A 24,090-nucleotide genomic window follows, 5' to 3' on the forward strand; every position below is an offset into this window, starting at 1 on the left:
ACACATTCAGGGGGAAAAATTGCCCTCTTTCGTTTCGTTAGTTCTTTCTATCTTTGTTCAGCAGTCTTCACCGAGGTAAACCAGAAACAACATCCCGTCACAAAGCTCGGATTGGAAACCGATCCGGGGCCGGTTGCATAGTTTTTTTACTTACCATTCAACGACCAGATGTGTGTCGGCAAGGATGTGGCCGCATAGACCCTACCTAGCGCTAGTGAGGCAGCGCTCGCCGCGGCATTCTCCTCGGCGGAACTGCTATCGGTTTCCGGACTGGCGGAGGATATTTCGTACGGCGCTCCTGTAACAACAGAAGGAGAGGGAGACAACAGGCGGATACCGTCTAGATTAGTATAATAGTACGGATGGGGCGGCTGGTGTTGGTGGTGGTGGTGGTTGAGATGGTTGGTGGGCATATTTTGGTGCAGATGATTGTTATTACTGATGATTGCTGCTTGGTGCCTGTTCGCTGAGGAGGAACAAGGCATCAAAGATAAGCTTCTGGTTCGTAGACGATTATTGCTAGTGGTGGAAGAAGTGGTAGTAGTAGTAGAAGTAATTGTTGTTGTAGTACCTGCACCGGCGGACACCACGTCCGAACTGCTGCTGGTGGAGAATGTTCTAGCTCTAGGACTCGATTGTCCACCATTTGCTGTGCTGGCCTTTATTCCCATCTCTTCTCATGAATCCACCGCGGATGGTTTTTGTATCAAGGCTTCCTTCTAGTTTTTTTTCCGAATCCCAATATCAATGGTTTGTACTGCTGATCCTACTTCCTCTATGACCAGCACACTGACTTCCTGTACCGAAAGCTTACCCCCTCGAAGTCTCCTTCTTCTGTCTGTGTTACGATCGGCCCGTTTTCACGCGCACTAATTGCAGAGACAGGTTTTTGTGCTCCGTTCTGGCACTGATTAAACAGGAAATCTCGAACTGTTCTCAGCCTAAGTGGTGGCACACACAGATAAACACACACACACACAAACGAAAAGACACTAGGCACTAATCAAAAAAACACGATAAGATTTTGTGACTCGATGGTCGACTCGAAAAGTCACGACGAAATCAGCATTGCGAAGAAAATAGAAGAATCTGCTGCTGCTGCTGCGACACGACTTTTTTGAAATTCAATCTTTGAACCTTTCGTTCTCCTGCTGGTGCAGCCTTCCAGCGAATCTCGAAACTTTACCGGATGGGAAACCACATTCACTAGATTTCCGCCTCGATAGGGTCTACCGTCGTTTCCGAGACTCTGTTTTTTTTGTTGGTCTTCTTATTGTTGAATTTAATCGAAACGGGGGCCAACTATTTGACACAAAAAAAAATATTGCAACTCTCGCACGGGGCCACACCAATACCACCTTACTGTTGGGGATAGCACTTTTGTTTCGTTTTCTTCTTCTGCTGCTGCTGCTCTTGTTGTTCCGTCTTCTTGTGTCAGTCACACTTCAGGCTTTCCGTCCCAGAGTGTTGAGTGGACTTTGTCAATAGTGTGGTGATTCTCTCTTGTTCTCGCTTCTACACACAGCTGCTCAGCCCTCTGTGTTTGGGTGTTTTAATTCGCCTGCTTGATTTCGGGAGCCGCAAAATTGAGAGCACTGATCTGCCCTGCCTCGTCGGTCGGCTGTGGCCAGAGCACGATTGTTATTATTATTCACGCTTGAACCAGCCGTCACTCGCGCACCGATACCATAATAAACTTTGCAACTAGAAAGGGTTCACGCACACAATCGCACTGAGCAAATGAGAGAAAAATTAATTACAGTGAAGCCAGATCCAGTGAAAATATTATATTTGCATAAAACAAGTGTTTTAGTCATAAATGGCGATGACCTTTCACAATAGAATCGTTATGTACCATCCAATTACCGATTATTATACAAAACTGTAGCATTAAACTGAATTTTATATCAATTGTACAATAAAGATCCACTCAGGATCAGGCAACACTGTACGTAAATTTTTCACTCTCTAAATAAAGAAAAATAAAATAAAACAGCTCTGTCAGCGCACCGTGGGCGATCGAATAAATAAATACTCCGGACTTTTGCCATCTTGCAGAATTGCATCGCTACAGTCCACCTTTATCATTTTCCACTTAAGACAACTGGCATGCAGCAGTCGTGTTTGTTGTTACAATCTACATATGTAGAGAGAGAGAAAGAGAGTAGGAGATGATAGACAGACAAGGCAATCAACCTCAAACTGCTGTGCTGATTATGATTACGGTGTGAAAAGCAAGGCACCGTACAATATTGCGTAGTACCATTGTTTCTTTGTTAAACTTTCCGACGCAGAATTTTCGATCGCAGCAATTTCAATCGGAAAGATTGAAAGCCTGGCAAACCCTGTTCTTTATCCGCCCACTGTGCGACGTCCGAACTATTGAAACAGTCTAAGCAGGCTTTGTTCTTCGTCGATAGCCTACTAAAATGAACGCAATTATTCCTCACCGCTGTGCGGGGGAGCCTACATCCGATGGTTACTTTCAGCCGAACTTTTTCACAAACGTACAGATCCTTAAATTAACTTCAACGATAACAATAGCAGGCGCTTTCTTCCGCCGCAGGTGACCAGCATCCCTCCACAGTGTATCTGCTCACATCCGTTCTGCTGGTTTAGCACTAATCGGTTCGGGGTTTTTTCTCCTTTTTCAAGATTGTAGAATGACGTTGAAAAATGTCCGCAAAATAAAGGATAAAGATTTGCTTTTCCTAGACCGATCACGCCCGCAAAAAATTCCGAACTTGCGATCGCGAGAAGCACGGCACAAGGCAGTCAACTTTAACGTCCTACAACTGTGATCCGACAAAGAGAAAATGCAATAATGGCACACCAGGATTTCTGACGGTCGTCCATTAGCAGAAATTTGACATCGCGCACTCGTCGCCACACACACGGGTCTCCGTGCCGAACCAACACTACACACCAACACTTCACGCACTGACTGATGACGATGGGAGACAGGCCCGTACGGACTACTGCCGGAGACGGATTTTTAACTTGTGTTGGATTTTAGCAAGAGCCAGAGACAAGTTATACATTTCGCTCGCGCTCCTGCTTATTCCACTGGACTCTTTTGTTTGACGTTCGCATTGTCATTCTGTGTCGGTCAACTCTTCAGGGTTGTGCTGAGAGTTGTTGGTACAATTTCTCACAATCTATACCGTAAAAATATTTTTGATTTATACGAACATTATATAAAATATGAAACTATTTCCGTTATGAACCATTTTTGATAATACGAAAAACACGGTTTTGTCTCATACCCCGAAATATTCCGATGGGATCGAGAATTGCATAAGTATTCCAAACATACTCTCACTACTCAGACTAACAGACAGGACACTCAAATTAGATTCTTCAATCATTTTAACGGTCATTTCGAATATTACTTTATTTGGGACAGTACTCACATGTGTCATGAAGACGCCACGTTACCCTATCAAAAACATCATGTCTGTCATCTAGACTGTGTTTATTTATTTCATTTACCAACAGAGTTGCCATTCATACAGAATTACCTGTAATGTATTGATTTGTATACGTCCATGCGAATTTCATGCAGGATACATATTTAATACATATTGCCAAAACTATATACATAATTGTGCCTACTTCTCATCCTCCAACGCAATACTAAATCGAACCCGTTTTGTTACAATATTTACTTGCTTCTGGTCTGCCGCCACTTAATTTCGGGTGAAAACTTCCAACACAATAAAAAATAGTCTAGATGAACAATGTTGAGTCAAATAAATGGTTACCTTCCAACATCGCGAAAAAGTTAAATATATTATTAACGTAATCCAATAATTTATTGTGACGATTCATTTTCAAATATTTTGATGAAATCAGGCATCCCTGCAAGCAGCTGATCGGTGTTGACAAACGAGGGGAAACCAACTAGTTAAAAACTTTTATATAACACAAGGGGTGTACAGATAGTTAACTAGTGCATCACGAAAAATTATTTTTATAAGAATTTACTCATACTGTCATGTCTGTTAGTCTGTGATACTCTTTCAGTGACAGTCCTTTTAATTTAAACCAAAAAAAGCAACAAATGCCATTCAGACTGCATTTATCCAAATTACTATACCGATCCGTTCGAAAGCGTACGCCACCGTAGGAAAGAAAATCAAAGAATATACGATCTCTTCGAAAGTTTTGTGTTTTTTCTTTTGACATTTTCTGAGTGTCAACACATCCATTAGGAAATGAAAGTTAATGTTTTTCATTGCTTCTTTTGAAGCCTGGAAATTTGAAAATTCGTTTTGTTCATAACTTCAAAACATGAACTGAAAATTAATTTTGTGGAAATTGGCCTTTCTGTTTCAACAGACTTCGCAGCCGATTCTTAGTGTACAGAATCATTGCATGGCTGGTACTATGGATCCTACTGACACAAAGAATCCTTCCAGGTCGAGGCTCGAACATACGACAACTGGGCTTGTAAGCACAGCTTTCTATGCAATGAACCGCCAACCCAGGCTGACTAAAAACAGGTGATATTTATTTTACGGTAGTTCTGTAAGATTTAACTAGTGATCAGAAATTTTCTGCTCTTTACCGGTATTTTTTGTGAATTTAGTGAAATTTTGGGCATCTTGTCACTTTAGGCTTTCGAAAAGTTGATAGGTTTGATTGAAAAGAGTGCTGTTTATTAACATTTTCTTTTCAGGAGTCGCGTTCGTAGTCACTCGAAAATAAATTCATTATATTTTTCTGACAGTACATTTGCACAACCTCAAGAATTTTATGGCACAGTTACAGAGACAAAGAATTTATCTATAGTTTCTTCGGAATTGAAGAGATAGTATGAGACATAAAAATTTGGGCTGACTTTCACTAAAATGTTCAATAGTTGCGCTATTTATCTACCATTTAATTAAAGTATAGTGACTTTGTGAAAGTGTAGTAACGTGACAGTGAAATAGTGGAATTAAATGGTACATAAATAGTGCAACTATTGAATATATTCCGCTAACAGCTCCAGGTAAAAATAGTGACTAAAATGTTGTTTTTTTTTTACAGAGAATGACAACCTGTGTATGCTCTTTGATACATTGGCAAACATTTCAACACATTTTTCAATTCTAATTCAAGAACAGTGCAATATTTGTTGGAACTTTAAAATAGTCCGTAGTTAACAGTTTTATTTTCAGCTGTGTTAATTGAATGAAATTTTAATTTATCTAAATCACGAAAGAATTTATTGGACTTAAGCAATCCTTTTCAGTATTGTTTCATATTACTTGATTGAGAAAATTAGCATATTAGTTCAGATAATACGTTTCCATTTGAAGGATGCAAGCGAGTCCAGTTATTAGATCATATCTGGATTTGCACTCTACTTCTCTCGTTCTACTGGTGAGGATGCTCCAACAAAAATCAGAAAGAAAATCATTATCAATCAAGTATCGTAAATTTTAAATTGTCAGACGAGCATAAGTATCCTTTGGAAGATGACGAATATTCAGTTGGCTAATTGACAGCACCGTTCGTAAGACCAAATTCCAACGCAAAGATGTTCCTGAAAAATTTTTGATTTTAAAATATCACTTGGACACAATGATAATAAATACTATTTTTCAAAGATAAAGTCTTCCTTCTCAACAAATTGGGAAATTTATGAAACCTTGTATCACAGAGAACAGATATCCAAGCTAGTATATTTTTTGTTTCAAAAAAGCTGTGTAAAGCATACAAGTGAAAATAACCTAGAATTTGATTAAATTTACTGGATAATTCGAGCAAACCAAAAACTTGTTTTATTTACCCATAACTGGTTTATAAGTATCTCAATAACTCACCTAGATTCTGAGAGATTAACAAGAAAGTTATTTGCTCTTATTTTCCTGTAAACTGTACCAAATTCTAAATAATTTATGTACTAACTTTCTGAGTACTACAGAAGTATTTGTTTCTAGGTATATCTTTTTTACCATGCGGGTTGTATTTATTTTAGTGGTAAGAGCAAATTTAGCAGTTGGCTGTTTCATATGGGAGATCTATAATAGAGCTGAAACTGGAACAAATGTTTCCACAGTACACCGTTTTAGTTTTATTTATTCGAAGCCAGCCATTTTAGTTTTTGTCGTGAATACGACTTACTTTACTATGGGGCGCCTTTTCAAAATTTACCCTCTGAGAGAGTGATAAGTTTTTGATCGTGAATATCTCCTGTTATATCTAACGAATCAACATAATTCTTGCTACATGCCATCGGAAATATGATCACAATTTTATGCTAAAACTTTCAGTTGTGTGACATATTCTTAAATAGTTCACAATTAAACTTTTCTGAAATGTTTGGTATAAACGAGTATCAAAGAGGATAATTCATATGGCGCGTTTGCCTTTCTCGTATTTTGAAAGCTCATAGCTCAGTGATCTGTAGAAGGATTTATATAATCTAACTACCAATAGAATCGAAAATATTCAACTTGAACGTGTATTACAACAATATTGAAGTTTTTCAATAGTACACTATTGAAAAACCTGTTTGATTTAACCCATGACAGCACCAGCCAATCAGAACGCGAGATGTCTGTATCTATACAAGAGCATCCATATAAAAGTTGTATGGTTCACTTTTCCTATCATTTGCTGAGCAACTCTTCCCGAAACAAGACACACGACAGCAACATCGAGGACCTGTCGTCTCATTGTTTCCCGATATGAATGCACGAGACACCGTCAGCACAATGCCACCGAAAAAGGCAGCCAAAAAGTCCAGCAAGGCCCATTGCCGAAACAAGACACACACGAGAACCATCTCAGATCTCAATATTTCCTACCAAAAGATTCATCAAGATGGGAGTTAAAATAATTTGCACCGTCACTAACACATTCAATTACGAACGGCAATGCGAAAGCGAAAGTGATGATTTTGAACACGTCTTTATACTAGTTTACAAATATGCCGTGTGAAACAGAGTTGCCACAGATCAATATGTATTTTTGTCGCGAGTACTTTAGTATGCGGCCGAAAACAAAAATTGTTAGAACAAATGTTTCCACTTGATTTGCGCATTCTACTTTCCAGGCGTATCAGAACTGGCTAAACTTAAAGCAATTCTAAATATTTCTTTATCACAGTGATGTGGTCATCCTGAAAAGGACGGGGTTTTCAACGGATGGCCAGCTGCAGATGACGAGGGAAGATTTTCGTTTTCGTTGTCATGGGCAGCGTTACCGGTCAACTCCAACACTTCGGCAACCAAGTACTCCATCACTGCCGCCAGATAGACCGATGCACCAGCACTGACACGCTCGGCGTAGTTCCCCTTCCGAGGCAAACGATGGATTCTGCCGCCAACTGGGCACTTCAGACCAGCACGGTTTGAGCGGGACTTTGCCTTGCCCTTAATTGTTCCTCCACAGCTCGACGACCCATTCAGTATTACTGGCTGCCGCTCTGCTAACTCTCTCTTTTATATCGTTTCACTGTTTCCCGTTCTGCGTATAGGAAAGGAATTCTAACAAAGGGGAGGACGTCCTACCGTGCTACCACTAGCACGTATAAAAGGAAATGTGATGTGAGAAATAGCGTCATTTAAGTTAAAGCAGCTACTCTGTACGTACGAGACACCGTCAGAACGATGGCTCCGAAGACAGGTAGAAAAGCAGATTTGTACCGTCACTAACACATTCAATTACGAACGGCAATGCGAAAGCGAAAATGATGATGTTGAACACATCTTTATACTAGTATGGGGTCGTGTGAAAATATGCCTTGCGAAACAGGGTTGCCATATATACAGATTAATCTGTATTATCATTATTATTATTATTATTATTATTATTATTATCATTATTATTATTATTATTATTATTATTATTATTATCATTATTATTATTAGAATCACTCTTGCATACCGAAGATCGTAGATACATTTCAGACCAGGCCATTGCAATTGTCTCGTACTGAAATTTCGAGAAGAATCAGATATCTTCGAACTTCATAGCTTCAATAAAAATAAACTACAAATTTGTCGTACCTAGCTTCCTATATTAGCAAATTAAAAAGGAATTGTTTCAAGTTTGGAATATATAGTTGTAGAATAGTAGCTGTTTAATGTAACTAAACTGTACTTTAATGTAGGTGTATCGCTTCAAATTCTATTAGTGAAAAAGAGGAAAGCTTGCACAATTCATACAATCAATCAACTAACTGATATTCGGAAAAGTGATGGGAGCGTGTCAGTTTTTTCGTATTCACGACATCCAGTTATGTCTCTGACATTACTCACCCGCCTTTTTTTTCATTCGAACGTTTCTTCTGTCAAATTCAAAACTATCATACGCTGCCGTTTTGTATTTAAAACACGAGTAAAACGCTACTGAGACTACCAGTTTTTTTGTTATAATTTCCAGGGTGGAATTTTTCAAGCTGACATGAATTACCCAAGTAACAATTCGAATGCCTTTTGGTTTTGATTATAATTTATAGGAGTTTTGTAATTGAGTTTTCAATCACTATCTGTTTTATGACAACTATAACAAGTGTTTCTTTTGACAAGTAATATCGTAGTTTTTAAAGCTTCTATAAAACCCTTTACCCAGACTAACAACTGGACTGAAAATAAAACAATTTGAACAAGAATAAATCCATGCAAACCCTCTTAATATTGCTTTCAAACATTTTCTTCAAAACATTATTGTAAGTTAAATTCTTCCATAAATCTAGCTTTGTGTGTGTGTGCGTGTTCATTGGGTGACAGTTTTACTCATAGCAAATTTGAGGGATATAAAGTACATTTATGTCACATTTGTTGTGGGCTATTCGATTTGTTGCTTCTTAGGTAAAGTGTAAGTTGTATTAAAGAAAATTTCATGGTCGCCATTATGATGTTCTTTACTGTAGCCTTTATTGACATCGAATAATCTTCAAAATGAAAAAAACGAGGATGTATGATGGACTTTCATGATTCATTTTCAGAACGTATGCATAAGTTTTAACGCCACGAAATAGTTTTATACAAAAAATGACGATGAATCACAAAAAATAATTTGTATAAATCATGGAGATTTTCTCAAAAACCGCATTTATTTCAAGGCGATTAGTTATAATTCTTATTTTTATTAATACATTCACGATAAAAATAAAAGCGCGTGAAGTTTTTACGTTCGGAAAAAGCCTCAAACTCGTAATTAAAATCTAATATATTCTTACTGATTGCATTCAAAGCAGACATGACACACACAGTCAAGAAAAATATCATCAAAACGACAGTTTATTCATAGCGGAATTTATTCCATCCGAATAAGTTAATTAAGTTGATCGTAGAGCTGGTTTTAAAATTTTCTTGAATTTGGAGTTTTAACTCAGGTCTATGCTGGTTCTTCACTTTGCTTTATAAACCTTATGAAGATTTGTCCACTTGGCAGGAACATGCTCTTATAGAGGTTTTCGGTAGATTTTCGTGGAGTTTATAGTTTTAATGCAAGATTTATTATGTAGCATTGAAGACAGCTACAAGTATTTATTCATATTAAAAATGTTACTTGGGCATGCATGTATAACTAGGACACTCCCAAATATGCCCTATGAAAAGCTTTGTTTACTATGCAGGTCTCGCCCTTATTTTGAAACAGTCAGAATCTATTTTACGCGTACCGCTGTAATCAAATATACGGCGAGGCAAGTGACAGTTGCAGCCGAATGAAAAAAATTTTTTCACCGCCAGCCAGCGTGTCGTAGTCAGCGTGCCTGTTGATGAAAGTAGTAAATTTTCATATAAAATTGCATTATTCATAACGAAATATTCTCCCAAAGGTGTACAGAGTTCCGTGGCATCCATTACCGAAAAAATATGGACGAAGAAACTCCGGAATTACTGTTTTTCGATACGTTTTCGCATGACACCTACGAAGTGAGTTTTCTTCTTTTTCTTTTCTTTGGCTGTGCACTAATCGGAAATTGTTGCTAACATTTTAGAAACTTAACCTGGACCTGGTCCAATTTCCGAAACCGGTCTACATAACCGAGGTTCGTATTATTCCGTTAGGTGCTCGGGTACAGGCGGATTTTCCCGGTGGAGTTCGGCTCGGAGCAACCAATCCGTCTCAGTTCAAGATTGAACTGTTTGTGAATGATCTGGGAAAGCCGGGGGCACCGACATTCGAGTGTTTGGGTGATTTCGAATACAATCAGAACAACTGCATTCATCTGGAGTGTGGCAAGCCGGACGATGGTGGAACGCGTCCCATTCCGACGGATGGATTGGTACTGAAAGGATTTTATACGACGATAACACTGGCGGTTTATGGAATTTTGACGGCCAACATTGCGGAACCAATTGTTTCACCCCGGGAAGCTACCCCGCAACCGGATCAAGTGCTACCGGTTGAAATCGGTGTCGTAGACAGTGGACCGGGTGGGATCGTTGAAGTAGCCCAAGAGTGGCTAGAAGAACCGGCCCCGGTTGTCCCGACGGAAGTTTTTGTGCAAAAGGAATATCCGGAGGCCGATGGAGAAGACATACCGAAGGATCCCCGACCGTATGCGCGACGGGTGGCGGCGGCGGCTGCCTCCGTCGGACCGATTCCAACGGAACCAATATCACCGAAGCAGTTGGACTGTGAAGTGGTGGTCGAAAAGCGTACCAAGCGGGTGTCCCGTTCGACGGATAGGCAGATGCAGTACGAACCGATGGCAAGATCCAGGGGACGAAGTCACGAGTATTCACGTTCGCCGAGTCTGTGTAAGGACTATCAGACGCAGAAGCGAGACTGGTCTCGTAGTCCAGATTACGGAAGTAGATCCCGAAGGATTCGAAGCAATTCGTACGACCGTGTTCGAAGGGGATCTTCGTACGATTTGGAAAAGGATGACCGTCGTCGGCCACGGTCTCCGATCGATTCTCCCCGTCGTCCGCGATCTCCGGATCCGCTGGATTCTTCGAATGATTACGACGATGCCGATTATCGGTACGGATCCGGTGGCCATAAGTACGATAAGCGTCCTGTCGAGGGTCGTGTAAAAGCAACGGCAGCGGGAGGAGCAGTGGCAACCGTTGGGAGTCCAGTTTCGGCTACCGCCACTCCGGTTGCTTCTCCAGCTTTACTGCCGGAGGAAGATGCCCTATCGGCTACGGAACAGTTCGAACCGATTCTCAGCGATGAGGATATTGCCGATGATTATGATTACGATATGGAGTATGATTTTGCGGAGGAATACTACAAGAGTTTCAATCCGTTTACGGCGGTCCTGACTAAGTTCGAACCACCGCAGAACGGCGGGGACGTTTATCCTTTGCCGCTTCAACATCTGGAGAATGTGTTGAAGAATAATCGGTACAACGCGGCGGCCACCGTTAATTTCGCTAAGGAATCCGGTGATTTCAAGGAGGGGTTTGTGCACTACACGGATCAGATGGTAATGCTGTTGACTCAACTTTTTCAACTACCGGAAAATAGAACCAAATTTGAGCGCGTTATGGAACGTTGGACTTCCGAGAAGGCGGAGGTGGTTGAGCTTATGCTGAATTGCATCAAGCTGGGTTTGAACATCGATCTAGCGTTGACTCAACCTCAGCCGGCGTACAAATTGCGTCACCTCAAAGCCGGCATTCGATTGGTCGAACTGCTCGGTTCGACGAACGTTTTCATTCGGGTGGTTTTGGCGCAGACCGATTTTAACATTTTTGATAAACTGCTGGGGCTGTGTTCCCAGCGTCTTATGGCTCTGTCGATTAAATTGATGATTATTCGTTCGATTTATGCCTGCCTGGATACGATGTTCGGATGTGACTATTTCCTAAGCGACGACTACAACGGCTATCAGATTCTGTTACATTTGATTCAGGAGAATCCTTCGACCCGGATTAGTTTCGCGCTAAAATCGCTACTGAAAAAGATTAACCTATACGAAAATTTAGATTTACTACGCAATTCCGTGTCGGATCTGTACACGGCACGCTGTGATGCGTCCTACAAACCGGATCCGGCGACGCTGCTGCTGTTGGAGAATTGTGTTGGCGAGCTGACGAAGGCCCTCACCTGGGATGCGATCGCGTACAGCCAACCGAAACGGTTTCTGCCCGTATCGGCCAAGTTTGCCATCCACAAGGACATCAGCTGCTCGCTGACGGCCAATCGGAGCTTGGTGACGTTTTTTCACATTCACCGGTTGATCGATACGATCATTTTCCTGCTGGAAATGAAACCACCTTCGTCGTCGCTGGTCGGTTCGGTGTACGATTTGTTGGCGGCTTTGCTACGGAAGCAACAGAAACTGCACTACCTGATGGAACAGGCCGACCGGATCAACGTACTGTTGAAGATTTTGTTCCAACACTGTCCACCGCCACTGCTGATCGGCGAAGAAGCTCACCCGGAAGATGTACTGCACGAGCTTACCCGCGGTCAAATGTTGGGTCTGGAGATGGCTTATAAACTGCAAACCGTCTACTATCTGGATGCCATCGGAAACACCCGGGATGATCTGGACAAGCTGGTCGAATATCTACAGTCGCTGTTTCATTTGGCCAACAGCATCGGCAAGCGGTATGTCGTCGAAGTGATCTGCATGGAGGACAATATGAAACTGTTTCTGAATTTGATCGAAAAGGAAAAGCGAGCACTAAACAAGGAGGGATCACCCGGGGTTAAGCATAAATCTCCGGTTTTAAGTTACAGCGTCGATTTGGTGGATTGTGCCGTTCGGAACTGCGATCACGTAGGTTATTTAGCTCGGCACGGCGAAAGTCTGCTCAATCTGGCCAAACAACACGAACAGTTTGAATCGTCGGTCAGCGCAATGCTGCAGGAGATGGCCGTCTATTTGAAACCGTTGGAAATTCACGAAATATTTTCCTATGAAGACATCAATCCGTTGGTAGAGCTGATGAAGCGTAGCTTCGAGTTCATCACGACCTTTCCGGGAGATCTGATCACTGCCTTACGGCTGTTGCGCTACCTGGGCATCTCGGAGTACGACGAAGTACAGGAACTCGATCACACCGAACTGAAATACAAGTACACCATCCTACAATTCTACTCGGCCGATGGCAAAAGTCTACTGATTTCAATCCTCGAAAAACTTTACACCTACTTCGATCAACCGGCGATCCACGCTTCCAGTCTGGCCAGCATGCAGGGCGTTTTGCTGACCCAGATCTTGACACCGTTGATTCAAATACTGCGCAAGCTGATGACCTACCTGATCGAATGTCGAAACACCGAATTCAAAGACCTAACCGTAATCGAGCCGCTACTGCGAACCTACGCTCTGATGCAAAGTGTTCCCATCAGTGCGGCTGCCATCAACGATGCCCGGGAAATCCAGAAGGATATCATTCGCATTTTACTAACCTTCACCCAACCGACGCCGACCGACGGCCTCGACACCAACAACATCCACAAAAGCCTCTGGACGCAAATGATCGGTGAATTGATTAAATTTATCCTGTACGGACCGAACTACTTCATTCCCGGGTTGTTGGTATTTTCCGAGCTGCTGCCGTTGCCACTGCCGATCCAATGTCGTCAGGAACTTACGCCGATCGAGATCAGTAAACTGGTCAACGAACGGCAACTCTGGTCGGCCCATTTACACCCGCAAAGTCCGTCCATCACCGAAATGATTCAAACCATTTGCCCGTCCAGCTATACGCCACTGTTGGTCATCTTCAGCCGTGTTTGTCTGCAACTGTCCGACCTGGCTCCGAACATGACGCTGCTAATTTCGAAAGCCATCACCGATTTGATTCTACAGGAACCGTTGCTTCCGGGTGGATTGGCAAGTACCGCCCACGCCCGGCTTTTTAGCTTTCTCGGTAGCTTGGTGTGTCACGCATCGGTTAAAGTTTCCGTCCTATCGATTCTGCCCGGTCGCATCATGGAACTGATGAGCGGCATCCTGCTTAACTCGGGACAAACACCGGCCCACCAGCAAACGCAGGAAAATATCTACATCGTCTTTCAGAATCTGCTGGATTCCGAGTTTGCCATGATGTTCGGTAATATTGCACCGATTATGCAGCTGGCCTGTTCCCTCCCGTCGAAGGAGATCATCGAGAGCTGCTGTTCGACGATCGTGGAGAATCTGTCCAGCGAGGATACCGGTGTCGGTGTTTTGGCTGCCGTGGTGCGCACGATGCTGCTGCTGACCGAACATGAGTGAGTAACTTTCCCCCAGTGAAACGTTTTCAAAATGTGCCCTGTGTCGAGCAGACGTAAAGTTAATGCTATTTGCGAAAAAACCTTTTTATTTGTCACCGATGTGCCATGTCTTTACCGACGTGCCGAACGAAAACGTTGTTTTCGACTAATGCCGACTAAATGAGGACACGTGCGTGCCTTTCTCGTACCCGCGACGACAGTTTTAGGGTAGTCGGGCAGAGTTCAGTCCCCACAGTTCAACTGTACGAGTATAAAAGACCGAAAGTCGATCATTTCTTCTTGTGCTTTGAATAGAACTGGACGTTGTCCACAAACAAATAAGCAGAGCTAAAACAGACCTCCTGCGTAGTGTAAAGCCTCAATCGTTCATGTCGTGATTCGCTTCTCAGATTGTCCAGATTCGTATTCGGGTTATGAGTAATACATCTGAATTCGGGAACTGAAATCGAAGCCTGGATTCTGAACTTAACTCCAGCTTGAGAATTTAGTTCCGGAATTCGGCTTCAGAATTTAGGTCCAGAATACAGAGGTTCAGATTTTATAACAAAGGATTTGGAACTGAATTTATCTCCTTAATTCATTAGAATTCTGATTTCTATTTTAGGAATTCAACGTCTAAATCCTAGAACAAAATTCAAGAAATTAATTTTTGATTTGGATTAAGGCGCTAAAATTTGAGATCTAAACTCCGAACCTAAATTTCTGAACAAGAATTTAATTTTTGTATTCAGTTTTTAGAATCCATTTCCAGATTTCAAATTCAGAATTCAATTCTTGAACTAAATTCCGGTAATGAGTTCAGTTTTAGTATTCTAGAGGTCAATTCATGAACTGAACTATTGATCTGGATTCCGAAGCTGAATTCAGAGACTGCTCCCGGTTACGAACTAAGTTCTTGAATTCAGTACCAGTTCCTGAGTCCTGGTTAAGAATTTAGGTTCTGGAGTAGATAAAATAAAAGATTTCAAAAAGTACTCGATAATTGTAAACAGTGGATAAATTCCACTAATCTGTTCTTTTTAGAATCATAAAAAAAATCAATGTTTTTTTAGATAACATTTATTTATTTATTTGGAGCAGGGAAAAGCCTACTGGAGTTGATACTTATTAAGAATCTCCAGTAGGCATAAAACCTTTTATACCAACAGATTATAAATACAAGGTACACTTACAAACTAACATAATATACTTAGAACTCACAAATTTAAATACAAACATACGAATTATAAGTAATCACCCCTATTCTGTATTTCGATCGAACCGGATTTTGTCGAACGAATGTAAAAATTTGCAATCTGTAATTCGATCGAGTGATGCTTTTGTATCGAAAACTCGAACTCGATCGAGCTAGAGAATGTAAATTTTTACATTCGTTCGACGAAATCCGATTCGATCGAAATACAGAATCGGGGTGAATGTCATTCTTAGGTCAAGTTCCTAAAAATACTATAAATGAGCTTCTGAGAGTAGTACGAGACAGATTAAAATAGTATAACAACGATTAAATATACGAATCATGCTTGATACAGGTTTGTTCTTCGCATAATTCGTTCTAGTAAACTGGGGGACAAGAAAAGGGTTGTTCCGGAGAGTTCTACGTCTGATATTTATATCGAGTTGTCCGAGAAGGCTGGAGCAGTCGATGTTTCCCAGAATTAAATCGGAAACGAACATTGCTTTCGAAACATTGCGTCGATCACTAAGCAACTCAAGTTCAATTAGATTACATCTAAGTTCATATCTGGGAAGGTTATGGGGATCTCCCCAAAGCAGCTTTGAAGCATTTAGTACCAACCTGTTGACCTGACAACAATTTCCGGAAATATCAAGTTGTTGTTGAAGAAATTCAGCATCGTGTTGGCTATCATTTTTTAAAAATAGTTTGAAGTCGTCTGCATACGAGAGCTTCAAGCACTTCAGGGAAAGATTAATGTCGTTGATGTAAAGCAGGAACAGAATAGGTCCAAGGTGACTACCTTATGGGACACCAGAGGTAATGGAAAACGAATTCGAAACAGTGTCACCAATTTCTACCATTTGCGGTCAACGAGATAGGACTTTATCCAGTCTAGAAATCTACCATGGAATCCAAGGCGGTTGAGTTTCGCTAGAGATCATAATTGTTTTTTTAGATAACAGTTTTTTAGATAACAGAGCATAAACATTTTATTCCGATTTCAGAAATCTCAGAGTGGAGATTTTCAAAAAAATCGAGATAACGGCATACAAAAAATAACACTCGCCGTTCCATGAAAATCTAAGACATTTGACATTGAAAAAAGTACGGGTGTGTAATGTCAGAGACATAACTGGATGTCGTGAATACGAATATGACACGATTTATTTATGCTTCCGAATTCGAATTGGTAGTGGATTGTTTGAATTGTGCAACTTTCCCCTCTTTCATTACTAGAAATTTAAACGATGCGCCTAGACTAAATTACAGATTAGTTACATTAAACATTCTGAAACGCACTTAAATACTATGAAATAAGCAGTATAGTTCTTTATAATAAAAAAAAATGGTGACGATTTGAGTTAGTTCAGCACGCAGACTCTGAATTCTAAACCCATATTCCAGAACTAAGCTCTAAAACATGAAGACGATTTTTCGCCATGACTACCAGAATGGGTTTTATAGAGTACAGTAAAGTAAATTTCCGCATAATTCTTTAGGAGTATTATTATGGTTCTAAAAAGAACCGAATAGAAGAAGTCTGGAATAAAGAACTGGATCCTGAGTTCAAGAACTAAATTTAGAACCAATAACAGACTCAGAATCCAGTTTCAATTCTAGAATTGAAATTTAGAAACTCAAATTAGTTCCGGAATACAGTTCCAGAATCCAGTTTCAGCACGCAGGCTCTGAATTCTAAACCTATATTGCGGAACTACAATATGAAAATTGAACTTCTCGTTATGACTACCGAAAACCAAATGATGGCAGGTGCTCTCTCCGTCGCTGATGGTTTAACTCCCGCGATGGCAGTCTGCTTGCCTTGAAGCCCAGCAAGCGAATGAAAGTTGCTACCTGAGCGTTTGAGCTTTTAACCACGCAGAAGGCGCTCTCTCCGTCGCTGCTGGTTGATGGTTTAACTCTCGCGATGGCAGTCTGCTCGCCTTGAAGGCCAGCAAGCGAATGAAAGTTGCTACCTGAGCGTTTGAGGTTTTAACCACGCAAAAGGCGCCCTCTCCGTCGCTGCTGGTTGAAGGTTTAACTCCCACGACGTCTGCTCCCATCGAACGCACGAAAAGAAATGATCGATTTTCACCACGGTTCCCCTTTTATACGCATTCAGTTGAAGATATGTGCCTGACTACCTCAAAATCGTCGTCCTTGCGCGAAAAACCCAAGCGAAAGTAAAGAGTTTTCCGCATTATTTTGAAATTTTGAGAAAACTTAATTTTTGAGTTGTTTGTGGTTATCTCACACTGTTCAAAATATTATCCTAAATTCCTGATCATATTTTTGATGAAATGGTGAAAGAATTATGTTGCTACCATTAATACAAGTCGAGATATTCACGATTAAGTTCTGCCCATTCTTCCATATGGCTAATTTTGAAAAGGCACCCCATAGTAAAGTAAGTCGTATTCACGACAAAAAAAGTAAATTTCTAAAATCTCAAGTCCCAGAAAGTTGACTTAATTTTTTTTTTTTCGAGATCTAGACGTTTCAGACAATTTTAATGCGCGCGGGTGGTTTTAATAAAGTTTCGATGGAAATGTTGAAAAATCTGACAAAACCAAAAACATACAAACCTTTTAAACACTTTTATTAATTTGCAGGACAAAAATGGCTCTGTTATCAAAAATGGCTCTGAAAAATTAGTGTTTTTGTGATCTTTTACAATTATTTGGAAAAATAATGCGATGATACGAAAAATTTTTTCGACTAAACCTTTTTCTGACTGCAAGGATTACATTCAGATACATTTTTGGAAAAGCTTTCCACGCTATTCATGGAAAATAAACGAATTTCCTATAACCGATTTCGATTTGGAAGTACTAAATGAAATAGGAATTATTTCTCAACAATGCTGGTTCAATTTATGTTCGGAATAATGTTAGTTTTGCAATGAACTGAAAAAAATACGCTACGAATGTGTGTAATAATTGTGAAAGATTACAAAAACGCTCATTTATCAAAGCTATTTTAGATAACACTCGGACGGTCCTCCGAATTTTTCAAACATTTTTGACCTGCAGATAGAAGAAAAGTTTTTCAAAGCTCGGTATGTTTTTGGTTAGGGCAAATTTTTAAAAATTTCCATCGAAAATTGCCTAGAACCACCCGCGCGCATGGTACTTGGACGATGGCCTTAAGCACTGATAAGCCGAAGACGAAACGCGCAAATATATCATAATTTTTTTTTTCAATTTTGTTAATCAAGTCCCAAAAAGTGGATTCAAAAACAGCATGCAACACTTTGTAACCCCTAAGATTTACAAAAAAAAATCATGAAACGCTTATAACATACAAAAAAATAACTCTTCGTAACACCTGTAACATACAAGAAATAACACATGTAACACTACTTAATAGGAGTAACTTATAATGCATGTAACGCTTTCTAACGCCTATAACTTACAAATAATAAAAATGTAACGCTTCGTAACGCCTTTAACCTACAAAAAAGTAACGCATGTAACGCTTCGTAACGTCTGTAACTTACAAAAGAAGTAACGCGTGTAACGCTTTGTAACGCCTATAAACTACAAAAAATAAAGCATGTAACGCTTCGTAACACCTATAATTTGTAAAAAAGTAATGCTTCGTAATGTCTATAACCTACAAAGAAGTAACGTATGTAACGCTCCGTAACGCCTATAACTTACAAAAAAGTAACGCTTCGTAACACCTATAACCTACAAAAAAGTAACATGTAACGCTTCGTAACGCCTATAATCTACAAAGAAGTAACGCATGTAACTCTTCGTAATGCCTATAACTTACAAAAAAGTAAGACATGTAACGCTTCGTAACGCCTGTAACCTACAAAAAAGTAACGCATGTAACGCTTCGTAACGCCTATAATCTTCGAAAAAGTAACGCATATAACTACAGAGTAATTTAAAATTTTACTACGACCCTGTAACAAGGGATGGGCAAAAAAGTGTTCTGAAACGAAGTACATTTTCTATACTACATGGAATGAAAAGTCCCGTGCCTCTCACAGAAATGACGTACATAGTTTCGAACGGTGTATATTTTGTTTGAGAACAAGCCTCTTGATGACCGAATACCAAATTTCATAACAATCTACTAGTGTTTGAATAACAGCTGATCGTGTCAGACGAATTCTAGTTTTCATCAAGCTATGAAACATGACGCACCAGCAGCGCATTCAAGTATAAAAGCAAAGGTGAAATTGAATGATTTGTGGTACGGATTGGTCCACCATCCCCCCTGGCCCTCAGTGACTATTATCTATTTGTAAACCTGAAAAGGTTTCATTGGTACTGCCGATTTCTCAAACAACAGCAGAAAACAAGGGCAACTCGTCACCTCGTCACCAGAAAAACGAGCTCCAGTTATGTCTCTGACATTAAACACCCGCACTTTTTGTTTTCAGCATCACCCTGACAACCCTGCTGGTGGCGATGGAAAAGCGAAAGGATTCCATTCTGTCGATAGTTCAGAAATTGATTGACAAGGCAGCTCTACCGGACAACAGCTCGGACACCTACCGGCCGATATTCGTGATGTTGGTAGAATTCTGGCGTTCGCTAGTAACGATCGACGAAACGGCACTGGTCGGATTTAATCTGCCAAAGCGCAGCATAAAACTTACCCCGGAACAGTTGGGAAATTTTCTGTGTCGTAAATCAATCAAGAAAGAAGGCCAAGAGCCACCGGCGGCGGCAGCGGCTGCCGATGTCGATTGTGGTCTACTGTTGAAAGCTTTACTGGTTATCTATAAAACGGAACCGAAACCGACGGTCGTAGTTGAAGCACCGGTAGAAACATCTGCCGCCACTGATGAGGTTACGCTAGCTCCGGTCATTGCACCGTTGGACACCTTGGAGGAAAATCTAGCCTATCTAGTGGAACTGCTGAAAGATACCCAACCTGCTGGCACCGGAGAGTGTCCTTTCGATTTCGGAAACGTTGAACCACTTCCACAAGCGGAAGGTATTGTGACTCAGTATGCTTCCAGGAGCGTTTTTATAATCAGTGAAGAATTCGAAGACCAACTGAAAGCTAGTTATTGGTTGAGCTTTTCGCCGTGTGACGAAGATTTGGAACGGGAGCAAGTGCCGTGTGATCTGCAGGAACTGGCTAAGATGTGTTTGTCCGGTGATATCAATTTGACTTCGGAGTGCAAGCGACTGCTGCATCTGTCCGCATCACCGCATTCACACCGCGATCGAGTGACGACTGCTCCGTGCTTCCGGACGCGACGAGTCGAGGTAGAACCGAGCACCGGTCGACCGGAGAAGAAAATATTCGGTAAGTTGGGTTGGCATGCATTCAAACGAAACATCGGTTTAATGCTTCATTTTTTTTTTCAGCAACCCCCCTGCGAGGACGTGGTTTCACTCGAGCTCCCGTCACCCGGGGAGATCTGTTCCGTTCGCGCCCTCCGAACACCTCTCGTCCACCGTCGCTGCACGTGGATGATTTTCTGGCACTGGAAACGTGTGGAGCACAGCCGACGGGTCCTACCGGGTACAATAAGCTGTCTCGGGACATCATTACGATTCGTGGTAGTGGTCGGGGACGCGGCCGTTCGTTTTCCGACCGTACCCGGCCAAGTTCTGGCTGGGGTCAAAGTAGTAGCAGTGGTGGTGGTGGTAGTGGCGGCGGCGGCGGCTTAGGAGGAAGCGGATCTAGCTGGTCTCAAGGGCACGATGGTCCATCCGGTTCGAGCGGTGGAGGAGGCGGCGGCGGCGGCAGCGGAAAACACTTTGGCAGTAGCAGCAGCAGTGGCCACAGTCATTACCGTGAGCAATCGCAGAATCACTTCGGTGCACCGCACATTCGATCCCGCTCGGGTCGTGGCTTCAGTCGCTATGGCGGTAGACTCTATTCACGGCCACTGTAAGGTAGGTATTTGGAACAGGATCATTCTGAACGTGCACCGGCATGTGCAGCGTGTTGCATTTATCGACAGCGCAATCGACACTAATATTATTACTCTATAATTATTACGTACCCAGGGTTGCGCCGGCAAAAGCTGTTGGTTGCAGTCCAATTAGCTGGCGTTATCTTTCTTTTTAGCATTGACTTTTGACAGTGCTTTACACCGTATCGCATCGTATTAAAGTGTGTCAGCAGTTTTGTGACAAGCATTTGTTTGGGTATTTGGAATTCTAGAACTTAAAGAAAATTTCCTCTTCTGGTGTATGAAACGTACTCTAAAATTAGTAGTCCATCTTTAGTGAAAGCTAAATAATGAAGAATAAGGAAAAGAGAAAAAGTTGATGCTTCACCTACCTAACGAAAGGATGACGACTCATCAGACTCTTCCAGTGGTGTTCTGGAGTTTGCGATTCGGGTGAATAAACGACGGTATTCCATTTCTTATGACGGTATGTAAACTAGAATCCTAGAAGTGACCTAGCAGAATAACCCAAGCATTTAGGACTCCGTATAATCACCTCTATTCTGTATTACGATCGAATGCGAAATTTTACGTTCTGTATTTCGAACGAGCTCAAGTTTTCCATACAACAGTATCACAGAATTAAAGGTTTGACATTCGATAGAAATGCAGAGTAAGGGTGAAATTGTGAAGATTCCAGTTAACATACGGAACCAACTGACAACGAAAACGGTATGATAATCAGCTGTCTTCTGTTTGGCTGGGCGGTGAGACGCGGTCGGGTGTTTCGTATTATTTTAGCTTTGAAGTGAACTGAATGACCTTCATTTTGAGTACCCAATTTTTTTACTTTTTTAACGTGGGTCCAGGAAAAATCAGTGACATCACAAAATACTGTACTACCCTGAAGAATTCTAGATTTGGTCGTAATCTCAAAATCAAAACTCAAATCATTCAATAAGGAGTATATCGAAAATAAAGCACATACATTTGTTTGTACGCATGTATTTGTGATGGTTTTGTCGTGAATACGACTTACTTTACTATGGGGCGCCTTTTCAAAATTAGCCATATGGAAGAATGGGCAGAACTTACTCGCGAATATCTCGACTTGTATTAATGGTAGCAACATAATTCTTTCACCATTTCATCAAAAATATGATCAGGAATTCAGGATAATATTTTGAACAGTGTGCGATAACCACAAACAACTCAAAAATTAAGTTTTCTTAAAATTTGAAAACAACGCGGAAAACTTTTTACTTTCGCTTGGGTTTTTCGCGCAAGGACGACGATTTTGAGATAGTCAGGCACATATCTTCAACTGAATGCGTATAAAAGGGGAACCGTGGTCGAAAATCGATCATTTCTTCTTGTGCGTTCGATGGAAGCAGACGTCGTGGGAGTGGAATCATCAACCAGCAGCGAGAGAGAATGCACCTTCTGCGTGGTTAATAAAAACCTCAAACGCTCAGGTCGCATCTCTCATTCGCTTGCTGGCCATCGAGGCGCGAGGACCAGCCAGCAGCAGCAGCGGGAGTTAAACTTTCCACCAGCAGCGAGAGAGAATGCACCTTCTGCGTGGTTAATAAAAACCTCAAACGCTCAGGTCGCATCTCTCATTCGCTTGCTGGCCATCGAGGCGCGAGGACCAGCCAGCAGCAGCAGCGGGAGTTAAACTTTCCACCAGCAGCGAAAGAGAATGCACCTTCTGCGTGGTTAATAAAAACCTCAAACGCTCAGGTCGCATCTCTCATTCGCTTCGCCATCGAGGCGCGAGGACCAGCCAGCAGCAGCAGCGAGAGTTAACCAGCAGCGACGGAGAATGCACCTTCTGCGTGGTTTAAATCCTCAAACGCTCAGGTCGCATCTCTCATTCGCTTGCTGGCCACCAAGGCGAGAACCAGCAGCGACTGAAACTGGATTCTGAGTGTTATTGGATCTAAATTTAGGTCTTGAACTCAGGGTCCAGTTCTCTATTCCAGACTTCTATTCGGTTGTTCTTAAAACCATAATAATACTCCTAAAGAATTATGCGGAATTTACTTTACTGTACCTCTATACAACCCATTTTTGTCGTGAATACGACTTACTTTACTATGGGGTGCCTTTTCAAAATTTACCCTCTGAGAGAGTGATAAGAATCAGAACGCGTTCTAAGGAAGAGAACAAAATATCTGCTGCTGTACAACAAATCGTCCGGGAAAAATGTTCCGAAAAGTGGTGAATATCGCAGTGAGTTCCTCAATTTGGTCCTTGTGAATGCTGGAAACGAGTCCCTTCAGCATATTGATAGTTTCTTTCAATAAAATATGCAAATCCGAAATGAAATAATCGACATTAAAATTCTGTATGCGGCTATTTTTATAGCCGTTAGGACCGCCCATTAGTGAAAAAGCTACAAACGAAATCAGGTAGAAACAAGCCTCTCAACAAAACTTGAATCAGTTTGGATTGTATCGCCACTGCGAGCAGATGTGTTTTGTGTCGTCTGCACGCTTTCGACAAGAGCGATTACGTCACAGCTGCCAGTCATTAGCATTGGGAAAAAAACAACGATGGAGAGCATTGCACAATATCAGCCGTTCTAATGGCTCTAAAAGTTTTCTAAAGAACTATTAGGATTTGTTGTTCGCAAATCGTAGGGAAATATCCTCAGTTTACGGCAAATCAAGAACAGTTTGCTTAGATTTGTGCACTTTTCGCTGTGTGAAATTCACAGTAATCGAGATCAAGTGAAGCTTTCTTTGTTTTTGCGAAAAATGTGAAAAAGGGGAATGCGTGCATAATTCATACAATTGATATTCGGAAGTGTTAAGGAACATGTCAGTTGTTTTCGTATTCACGACATCCAGTTATGTCTCTGACATTACCCACCCGCCTTTTTTTTATGCTCAGATCACAGCATGCT

At 41.3% G+C, this 24,090-nt stretch overlaps 2 protein-coding genes across 12 annotated transcripts in view; one reads left to right on the forward strand and one right to left on the reverse strand.

Annotated features, from left to right (window-relative positions):
* The window catches only part of LOC131426305 (E3 ubiquitin-protein ligase ZNRF1-like), a 32,382-nt gene extending 29,390 nt beyond the window's left edge, over positions 1-2,992 (reverse strand). For 2 of the 10 annotated variants that reach the window (XR_009229069.1, XM_058588926.1), the window contains exons 1-3: positions 2,451-2,991; positions 572-1,732; positions 155-298 (exon numbers count right to left, since the gene is read on the reverse strand). Coding sequence is in view for 9 of the 10 variants with exons in the window: in XM_058588926.1 (XP_058444909.1) it covers positions 155-298; positions 572-671 (244 nt within the window). In the remaining variant the exon portion in view is untranslated. Of the gene's footprint in view, positions 1-154; positions 299-571; positions 1,733-1,866; positions 1,884-2,263 lie in introns of those variants that run through there. The other 8 variants (XM_058588932.1, XM_058588928.1, XM_058588929.1 and 5 more) reach the window with 8 other exon arrangements.
* A 6,659-nt stretch (positions 2,993-9,651) lies between these two features.
* Positions 9,652-21,426, forward strand: LOC131426307 (protein virilizer). 2 transcript variants are annotated; one of them, XM_058588936.1, is made up of 5 exons: positions 9,652-9,727; positions 9,782-9,878; positions 9,944-14,127; positions 19,707-20,584; positions 20,647-21,426. In XM_058588936.1, the coding sequence occupies exons 2-5, from the start codon at positions 9,819-9,821 to the stop codon at positions 21,177-21,179; spliced, it is 5,655 nt and encodes a 1,884-aa protein (XP_058444919.1). In that variant the 5' UTR covers positions 9,652-9,727; positions 9,782-9,818; the 3' UTR covers positions 21,180-21,426. The 2 variants fall into 2 exon arrangements, with proteins under 2 accessions (XP_058444919.1, XP_058444920.1); XM_058588937.1 differs by having other exon boundaries at positions 9,694-9,878.
* Positions 21,427-24,090: the final 2,664 nt, after the last annotated feature.

Source organism: Malaya genurostris, chromosome 1 (assembly GCF_030247185.1).
Source record: "Malaya genurostris strain Urasoe2022 chromosome 1, Malgen_1.1, whole genome shotgun sequence".
Lineage (NCBI taxonomy): Eukaryota > Metazoa > Arthropoda > Insecta > Diptera > Culicidae > Malaya > Malaya genurostris.